The following is a 10,882-nucleotide window of genomic DNA, read 5'->3' on the forward strand; positions in this document are numbered from 1 at the left end:
ATTTATATATATATACAAAATTCTAAGAAAGGCTGTAGACCTCAATATTTTTTAAAACATGTTCCAAGTCGTATAAAAATTCTGAAAAAAATGTTTATTGGGCCGGCCCTGGCGGACGGAATGAAACCGAGGCTACGTTTCGTATATTCATGCCAGTATTGGAAATCTATAGTGTACGTAACGTATACTATAGATTTTCAGTACTGTAATGAATATCAGAATGTAGTCCATGATACGACTACAGGATTTGCATATAAAAAAAAAGAAAAGAAAAACTGTTTGACGTTTTCCTTGACCAGCCAGAGTAGCGCGTTGAGCCTAATTAAAATTCAGGCGCACGCGGTCCGATTCACATGTTCCTTCGTTTTACTCCAAGTAGAACAACAGGTCATCACAATAACGTCAAAATGACGTTAAAATGAATTCCGATTGATCAAAAAGTGACTTTCTATAATCACTTTGGATGTCATTTGAATGTTATTGTAATGCCATCATGATTTTTAATTGTCCTGTTTAGCAGCAACACTGTGGATCGCGGAAAGTATCAGCGGTTCAGTCCGGTGGTTCCGGTCGTACCAGTCCAGTCAGCCGAGATTGCCTGAATCACCTCAGTTCCTGCTCGCGTATCGACGGGCAAAGGCGAAGAAGATTTTCTAACGCGGCGCGCGCCGTCCTCCCTTGTGATGTGACACCCGGTGTAGTGATCAACGGTGCGGCAGCGAGAAGAGTCGAGAAAAGAAAATGCAGCGGTCAAGGGCGGTTGTCCTGGCGCGCGTTTGCCTGCCGCTTCTGCTGCTGGTGGCCGTGGCAAGCGCGAGGATCCACAAGCTGGACATACGGGTTGGTTAACGTCTTCCAGACGGCGCCGTCCGTCATTATCGTTATCACGCGCCTTGATTGCTACTCGGAGAAAGGTGACACGCGCGGGCTCATGGCAGTGCTGCACAACGCGTTTATGAGTTTATCTAGTATTACTTTATCGATGAGTGAGCAATTTTCACGCGCGATGCAAAATAGGTCCTGCGACGGGAAAATCGAAGGACATTACGATACTCTGTATAATATATAACGGCCATGCAAAGCCGTGAGAAACGAGCGATATCATCGACAATATCGTCGCGTCGTTGCGCGTCGCGTCGATAATTTCGTATATTACGCTGATGTACGTAGTTTACATCATGATTATCGGGTTTATCATCTGTGCGGTACTGTGTTGTAACTGACGATAGACAGCTGATAGACACGTCTTACTGACGCTTATGCAATGGTTCTTTCCGAAGCAAGAATCGTCCTAGGTAGCATAAGCTGACGTTTTTTATTTGGGTCTTAGAAAAAATCCTTTGTACTCAAAGAAAAATATAGTGGTAGCAACTATAAAAGTGACTATACAAATTTTTATATATAGTATTGATGCACATATTACTTGCAATTAAACAAACTATTACATAATAAAACCATTATATGCAACTATAAAATAGTTTGTTTAACTGTACGTGTACATTTAATTTTACATGTAAAACTTGTATAGAATTGCTGACATGCTGACATGAAGATTGTCTGGGATTAGCAAAGCTGACATTTTTTGTCTAGGATAGTCGTAGAAGAAATCGTCTGTACTCAGAGAAAAACATGACAACTATATACAAATTTTATATATATGTAGAATTAATGCACATACATTAGTTAAACAAAGTATTTTATATAATTATTATAATTATAAAATAGTTCGTTTATAACTATTTATAAATTTAATTCAATGTTTATAACATTAATTCTATTCTAAAGCTTGTATAAAAAATTGTTATCATAATTGCTACCACTATTGTTTTGCTGAGTGAATAGGATTCCTTCAAACAACAACCTAGATAGCAAGCTGACTTGAAGTTTTTTTATCTGGGATAGTTCTAAAAAGAATTATCTGCCATCAATTATATGCACTCAATTGAGAAAATTATAGTGACTAAAAGTGACCATTTTCTCTCCATAAGTTTTATATATAGAATTAATGTACACACATTTACATTGATTCTAGTTAACAATACTATTTCAAAGTAACTACACCTATAAAACAATTTATTTAGAAATATTATGTGTGTGCACATTAATTCTACATATAAAACTTATATAAAATAAAAAAAATCCTTATAGTTGCTGTCACTGTTTTTCTCTAAAAAATACAGATTCCTTCAACAAATTATTTTACTCTTGGCAAGGTTTATATGTAGAATTAGTGTGCATAATCGAATAAACTATTTTATTTTTGCAATTAGGGTTGTTACTTAATTTTGACAATTTCGAAGATAGGAGCTTTACTGAAAAAATTTAAATCTTTTAAAAATAATATTTGTGCCAATAAAAAATAACGAATATATATTCGTAAATGTATTCATATATTTTTAATGAAAATGTGTTACTATTTACCACATTAAATTAATTATTATAATTTCGATACTTCAAAGCTTTAAAGATCGAAATTTTGAAGTTTTGCATTAAAATTTCGATCTTCGAAAATTTTAATATTAAAGTTTCGAAATTTGAATGTCGAAACCTTCGAAGCAAATCACCAGATCTAGTTTCAATAACTATAAAATAGTTTATTCAGTTATATATGTGTACATTAATTCTATGTATAAAATTTGTCACTTAAACAGTTGTCACGTTTTTTTCTCTGAATGTGGACCATCGCAATGCACAGACAATGTTACAGATTACTCTAATTTGTATTACATAGTATGTTCCTAGAAAAAATTTCCAGAGGTTTTCCCATAAAGAGGAAAGTCGAAGAACATCGACATGCGAGTCGTCGGACCATTCGCACATATCTGTTCCTTTTCGGATCCTCTGCTGAAGAACGGTTCTTTGATTCTCTCGCTCTCTCTTTTCATTCTTGGCAGAATGCATATTCGTTCTCGCTCACGGAAGTATCATTCGTATTTCAGAAGGACGGTAGGCACTACATCACCCTGAGCACATTTGGCTTCTACAAAGGCGGCATTCTGACCGTGAATCTCACGAACTTCAAGTTCGAGCCGGCGGACGTCAACAAAAAGCTGACACCGGAAAGCGCGAGCAAGGCCGTGGTAAGTTGCTAATAATAATCGGCCTGTAATTTCCGCTAACTACATATGCAACGTCTCGGTACAGTGCGTCTGTGGTATATTATTGAGTCATTTGGATTTCAAAAAATTTGCAGGAAATTTTCAAGGCAACCCTTTTTTGAGAAAATGTTGGAGAAATAATCCTGGTGGAAAACAAACTTTTACAAGAAAGTACAGAAAAATTACATAGATTGAGATGAGATCTTAGAAATTTTTAGTTTATATTCTATGAAAAACTGTTCATTTCTAAAATCTTATCTCAATCTGTGTAGTTTTTCATAAAAGCTTTTCCGCCAGGGAAGAATTATTCTGTGACTGTAAATGTAAGGAAATCAACCCTGACATAGCTCTTTTAATTTTGATGTTGCTCTTGCAATATTGTCTCAGAATTAGCGATAATTTTCCGTTATAATATTAATACATATATTAATACATATATACAACTTTAAGCTTTAATTGAGAGATAGTAACTTTGCAACAATGCGATACATCGCTCTGTTGTACAGCAACAGACACCTGTTTCTGTCTTCCGCACTCATGAAAAGAGCCATCCGCGTTTATAAATAAGTGCACAAGTATGCGGATGTATCATCGCCTTGTTAGACTCGTGAGTGACTTGTTCAGGCTTATAGCACAGAGCTAAATTATTGCTAAGTTATGAGAAAATGCATAGTACACACGCATATTAATAACGATAGTTGCTATTGATCTATGCTAACGATAGTTGTTTTGTTTAAATAACTTAATTCTTTTCATTTTTTTAAATTGTGGCGTCCCCTGGCACTTCGACACCCTAGAACTCAAACCCCAAAAGCCCGCCCATAGGTTAACGCACTACTGATCTTTTATACAGAAATTGGCTAACCAAAAAGTCATGTTCTGTGTGAGTTATAGCTGCTGCGGTCTAATAGTTACGCCATAAAGCTCAAACGTATCGCTGTGCTTGCTTAGCGCAGACATACTACCATATCTCCAGATGTGTATTCTTAAACGATGCATGCGTATTTTTGAGCGACCCTAATCACTAATGTTTTCTGGCTAATGTTTTCTCGCAGTTTAGACAGCAGAAATTATTTGTAGTTAAAAAGAACCTTCAGTAAAAATTATTTAGAAGGACTAAAAATAACTTAGATGGGGGGGAAGTGGGCGAAAAGTACTCTGCCTCTCCTAAGTTGGCGTCTATGTAATTAAAACATTGTTTCAATTCAGAAAGAATTTTAAAAAATATTTTACTGAAAAGTTGCTAATTCTGTGATGTGTCATTGTTCTGTCAATACAATAAATGATTGTAAAATTGAGATTGATATGAATAGCATTTTTGTTTTGTTTGTAGTTCGGATTCAGCTTGGGCCGAACGCTCATCGATGCCATCAATCCATACGTGCACAATCATTTGGACGGATGCTTGCTGCAAAATGTTTCGAATCTCAGGACAGAACAGAAGGATGACAGCTCGATCATATATTTTATCATGGACTTGAAAAACTTAACGTATGTACTACATTTTTAAATGTGTAAATTCATTTTTGTATGTAGTATAATGTTATTTTTATACGGAAAACTATGAAAGCGCATATATATGAAGACATTTTAATATACACTTTGAAGTACAATCGCGACAAGAAGAGTGACATTTTTTGAGATTTGTAATTCGATTTCGATGCTGCAGGATGCAGGTGAACTGCAGTAGCAATGTGCATGCGGCGCACATCTACAGGAATCCCAGTGCGGTATTGATGTATCGAACAAAGAGAAGTTCGCTGTCGGCGAGATTTAGCGATACCGCACTTTTCCCACGGAGAAAACGGAATACGTCGCATGGTGAGTCGCATTATGTATTAGATTGCGTGCGAAGTTATTTCCACCCCTTCACGCGGCAGTAAAGCTATGCATGATGTGGCATGTCAGCGCGAGAGTAAATATCGCTAACATATGTCGGAACGTACACGTGTCGCGCCTGCGTCTCATCGATTTTTCATGTCAATCCGATAATATTTCTCACTTGTAATATGATGTAAGCTACGTTTATACTTGAGAATGTTACACAATATGTGTCACATATGCATTAGGTTTGCAACATTTGGCATATGCTTTTAAAAACATGTAATTATATGAAAAGAAAGATAAATTACGACAAATATCTATTTAGCTTCCACGCGTTGCACAATCCACGGATTGATCTTATATGCAATTTGCCTTGAAAAATTCCGATCTAAGTGCCATTGCTATTTGCTATGAATAGAGCAATGAAATCCCATCTAGGACATACGCAAAAACGACGTCTGGTAAATGTTATCAGCAATTTGTGTGGTGTACATCGAAAATAAACCATCACGGCATTTGCCAGATATTTTTGATACTTCCCCACCGCCCAACATTAGAAATGTAAACTGCAACGGGTACAACAGGTGCAAACTGGAGACTTGGCTTATGATCCTGAAACGAGACGTACATTTGCCATATAGCAATTATTATCCTGACAATTTCATTTTGAGACACAGCAATTGATTATTATCATTTCACAATATTACGACACGCATATTTAAAAATAATGCAATATTATAAATGAAAAAAAAATCTTTGTTAAATATACAATTATTATAATTTTATTATTATGCTTAAGAATGTTTGCAAAGGGACTGAACAACAACGCACAAAGAGTGCGATATCTTGAATCAATATACTGTAAACTAATGCAGAATATTATGGGTCTTCTACAATAAGCTATTACCTAAGTTTTAAGTTATAAGACGTTAACTAATCACGAAATCAGTTGAATGTGAGAAAAATAATCGATTACGATTGATCAATTTTTTATAGCTTAAGACTTAAAGCTGAAATAATGATTTATTGTAGAAAGCTCATTAAACATTATTTAATATTTTAGAAATTTACTTCTTAGGAAATCACTTCATGAAGAAAAGTTGATATAGTATGTATATGATGGTTTCAAAGGTCTTAGAGATAAAAGGGTTAAAAATTATTAAAAATTATATAAAATTTTTTTTTATATAGTTTTTAAACGAAAAGAATTTTTTGTCAGTTAAACCAGTAAATAGGCAGAATTATCTTTATTTTTGTATGTATGTACAACGTTTTATAAAACGTCAATAGCATCGAAATAAGATTTAAGTATTACATTATTGCTTTAAATTTTTTTGGTCAAACAACGATTTTAAGTAAAAAAAATGAAGATAATATACTTTATCTATAACATATATTAATAATTTTTAAAAATTTTTCTCATTGTTTAACAGCTAAAAAGGAACAATAGCTTTATAGAACTTTTGACATTAGGATTTTCTTGTATCTCTGAAACAAGATCTTTGAGACCATATATATTATATAAATTTTTCTTCATGAAATAATCTCAGAAATCGACTCCTAAAATATTAGAGAATACTTTAAAGAAATACTTCGTATAAATATAAACTACATAATTTATAAATATAATTATATAATTTAAATAAATTATATAATTTGAAGATTTTATATGATAAGTGAATTTAAGATATTCGAGGTGCCCATTCCGCGCATTATTCGGATGAATGCTTTTAACGATGATCAATGAGCATCATGCGGTCACGAGACAACATCGATGATCGAACACCGCCAAAGATGAGAGATGCTATAATTAACGCGACTCGTCCCCGATCTTATAAATAACGTGAAACTCAAGTATTTTGGAAGGTTCGGTTAGGTAACTGTCTCTTTTGCGCTTACATTAGTACATCTGTCATCGGCAACATCTCGTCTTAATTGTCATTCGCGAACATGCTGATGACTCATCCAAGCAATAACATGAGACTGTTCCACCTGTCATTTGGGTTTTTCAATCCTTTCTTTCAAGAACTTATTGTTAAATAAAAATTTTCAATATAAAATAAATTAAATTAAAGGACTCGACACAAATATAATATAATAATAAGGCGAATAAAAAAATCATATAAAGAGGGCATATATCGCCTTGACTTGGAATTTCCCTTTTTATATTAGTTATAAATAATATGTAAAAATGTATCTTTATATAATAATTCGCAGGTAGCATAGAACATTCTAGTAATTATAGCAGTGTAGCAACTTCGTTCTTTTCGTTTAGAAATTGCAGTTAATAAAAAACGATAATTTCGTAGAATTTTTAACACTGAATTTTTTAAATCAGACTTTTGTGCTCATATACATATTCATATAAATTTTCCTTTATGATTTAAATGATTTCTCAAAAATTAATTCTTGAAATGTTAAACTGTATACTTAAAAAAAAAATACTTGTATTATTTTACAGTAAAATTATTTTTAATAAAACCTGTGATTCTTCTGTGCAGTGGTCGAAAAGGCCGTCGTTCGCGGCGTTGACCAGAGGCTGAGGTCGGATAGCAACGCGTGCTCCCATCTCAGATTACCGATGACGATGGAGACGACGTCCACAGGCGAGAGATCGTACAATACAAGCCTCGTTATGTATGTCGCTAACGAGGATGAGGAGGGCCTGTACAATCTCTACTTTCACAACTGTCAAAATTATGATAATAACAAGGAACCACTACTCGTAGATTTCACGGTAAGATTATCTATAGAAATTGGACAATTAGAGATTGGACGATTGTTCATCACGATGAAGAAATATTTCTCTCGTAGGTGGAAATAGCAGAGATTAATAACGACAACTTCCTCAGCGCCGGTGAAATGCCGTTGCCAGCTCTGTACTTTACAATGGCGCTACTTTTCTTCTTGTCTGGCTGCTTCTGGGTGTTTATTCTTAATAAAAGCAAGTAAGAGAAATGGCATAGATACGCGAGACATTAGTAGAACAGAGTTGAACAGAATTTAAATGTTACTTTCGTGATATTCAGGCATTCTGTATTTAAAATTCACTACTTAATGGCTGTCCTGGTGTACCTGAAGTCTTTCTCATTGCTGTTCCACGGTATAAATTACCACTTTATCCAAACTAAGGGTGAGCATGTCGAAGCGTGGGCGATTTTATACTACATTACTCATCTGCTCAAAGGCGCTGTTCTCTTCATTACTATTGTACTTATTGGTACGGGATGGAACTTTATAAAGCACATTCTCTCAGACAAGGAAAAGAAACTCTTCATGTTGGTCATACCATTGCAAGTAAATATCGCTGTCTTTTACTTATTTATAGTTTAAGTAAATTTTTCTGCATCAGTAAAAAAATCAATCGGAATCAATCTTTTATAAAAATTAATTGTTTTTTAACAACATATTTCGATTAGAATTAAAACCATTAACATTAATCTTGAAAGATGCAAATACAAACTTTGTTCTTCCAAAAACTTGGAATAAATTAATTTAACAAAATTTTAAAATATTTCTTTTTTATACAGAATCTGTTTCGCGTTATCTCTGTGTCCAGATCCATTGTTAGAATGCCCTTTAATAATTTAGACATTTTAATAATGAATCTGATGGAGATAATCCATATAAAACGCATAACTCCTATATAGAAAGTATTTGTAGAAACTTCGAAAGCATTACATTTCCTTTTTATTGTCAAGGTATTGAATACCGAAAGCTAAGAGAATGCAAATTGCACATGTAATCACCTGATATATGATGAGACTAATGATATAGTAACAGAAATGTGTTTCTCTGTAGGTGTTGGCAAATGTGGCTGAAATAATAATTGAGGAAAGCGACGTAGGTAATTTACGTCGCGAAACTTCACGAGACATGTTTATACTCATCGATTTGGTGTGTTGTGGTGCAATTCTATTTCCGGTAGTGTGGAGTATTAGACACTTAGAGGAGGTCGCTCGCACGAATGATAAAGCGGCGATGAACTTGCGCAAGCTCATGCTATTCAAACATTTCTACATTATGATAGTTTTCTACATATACTTCACTCGTATTATAATGTACATACTCAAGGTACGTGATTTATAATGATTTGCGTATATTAATCCTATAATAATCGCGAATCACAACCATGTTTCGATAACAGTCTTTTTTTTTTATAGATTACGGTACGCTTTGATTACCAATGGTTGGACGAAACCTTCCGGGAAATGGCAACCTACGCATTTTTTGTTTTGACAGGCTATAAATTCCGACCAGCGTCCGCAAATACGTATTTCACAGTACCGAGCGATGACATAGAACCAGATGACGAAGACGGCAAGACCGATGTCGTGTATGTATCAAATTAATCTTATCTATCCCCTTGTTTTTCTTTTTTTTTTTTTTTTTTTTAAAGAAACTACAAGTTTTACTGTATATAGCATATTTGTATATAAAATAAAATATATCAAGTTAAAGCATATTAACATCGAAAATAAGAAATTTAACAATTAAACGAATGCAGCAAAATATTATGTATTTTTGTTTATAAACTATCTCATTTAGATTTTGAATAACTATTTTGAATAACTATTATGAATACTTGCTTATTTTTTTAGAATTTCCGGTGGTAATGGAATCAACAGAGACTTCAGTACAGTAAGCAAAATGCCGAGAGCAGTGAGGTCCGCGATTTCAAAAGTCCCGTCTACTGAGGAGGAGCGGCATGCTCTTTTCCATAAATCTTCACGTGAGTACGACTAAGGATAAATCGTGATAGACTACATTATGCGTCTACGATTTATGAATCGTTGAGGCTACATTTGGAAGGAATACGATGATAGATAAAATAAGGAAGGTAAATATGAAGATGTGTGTGTTTGTGTGTGTGCATGTGTGTATGTGTGCGCGCACGCGTTTGTGCGTGTTTTTTATTCTTAAATCTATTTTATATTTCTCAGAAAAGAAAGAAGTGGAAGAAAATACTTTTATATCTGCAAATGTACTAGATTGTTCAAAAATATATGAATAAGATTTTTAAATATGTTGCTCAATAAAATTTAACGCCTTTTTCAGAAATTTTTATAAATTATAAATGACAAATTTTTAAAAATATTATAAGATACTATAAGAATTTTTTTTCATTAGAGTTAGCTAGTCGATGATTAAATAAAATAACGAAGTTATTGAAAATGTGCAAATTAAACGTACTCACCTTTTTATAAAAAGTTCACTGTTTAAAAAAAAAATTCTGCTTTTAATCCTTTGCACTCGAATGGCGGCTCTCAATCATCACTTGATTTAATACAGCAATTCGAGTAGCGAGTGAGAGACAACTGTTTATATTTAATATTGGCGAACTAAAAATATAATAGTTTTATAATGTTGATTCATGTATATTTCATTTTATGTCAGCTGTAAGAAATTCATCAAATTCTAATGAAAAATTTTATTGAGTGTAAAGTGTTAATATAATACTTTGGACTTTACGAAAAATATATCAAAAATAAAAGGCTATTATTTCCAAATGAAAGCTTTTTTTATTAAAAAGTTAATCTCTCATTTATTTTTGAACACTCTAATCTACATATATCAATGTGTTGTGTACGTGATAAATAATCGCAGATAGATGAAGTTCACGTGTTTATCATTGAAATGCTTTATATTTTCCATGGTGGAAGAAATTACGAATATATAAAAAAAATTTTTTAATTAATAACATATTGTGTAATGCTTGCTGCGCGGCAAAATGTGACGCTGCAACCAATAAAAAACTCGTATATAATACACTCTTGAATACTGATGAAGCTTATATTCGCTGATTGATGATATTAAATTCAGCGTGGAACTATGTTAGATTTTAGTTCCCTTTTTTTGCAATAAATAGCCTAAAAGTGATTACATCCACAAATGCTCTTTATATGTTGCTACATAAAAATGAGCGGAACAAATGCGTTCTACATATATATATATATATA

The 10,882-nt window shown here is 33.3% G+C and overlaps 1 protein-coding gene across 1 annotated transcript in view; it reads left to right on the forward strand.

The window, feature by feature from the left end:
* Window positions 1–530: 530 nt before the first annotated feature.
* The window catches only part of LOC108753065 (protein GPR107), a 12,441-nt gene continuing 2,089 nt past the window's right edge, over window positions 531–10,882 (forward strand). Inside the window, exons 1-10 of the mRNA XM_018494411.1 lie at window positions 531–840; window positions 2,940–3,080; window positions 4,432–4,589; window positions 4,768–4,919; window positions 7,424–7,659; window positions 7,737–7,870; window positions 7,952–8,219; window positions 8,724–8,996; window positions 9,086–9,258; window positions 9,524–9,776. Coding sequence (XP_018349913.1) covers window positions 742–840; window positions 2,940–3,080; window positions 4,432–4,589; window positions 4,768–4,919; window positions 7,424–7,659; window positions 7,737–7,870; window positions 7,952–8,219; window positions 8,724–8,996; window positions 9,086–9,258; window positions 9,524–9,668 — 1,779 coding nt within the window. The 5' untranslated portion in view covers window positions 531–741 and the 3' untranslated portion in view covers window positions 9,669–9,776. The remainder of the gene's footprint in view (window positions 841–2,939; window positions 3,081–4,431; window positions 4,590–4,767; window positions 4,920–7,423; window positions 7,660–7,736; window positions 7,871–7,951; window positions 8,220–8,723; window positions 8,997–9,085; window positions 9,259–9,523; window positions 9,777–10,882) is intronic.

The sequence above is a fragment of the Trachymyrmex septentrionalis genome, unplaced genomic scaffold (genome assembly GCF_001594115.1).
Source record: "Trachymyrmex septentrionalis isolate Tsep2-gDNA-1 unplaced genomic scaffold, Tsep1.0 scaffold63, whole genome shotgun sequence".
NCBI lineage: Eukaryota > Metazoa > Arthropoda > Insecta > Hymenoptera > Formicidae > Trachymyrmex > Trachymyrmex septentrionalis.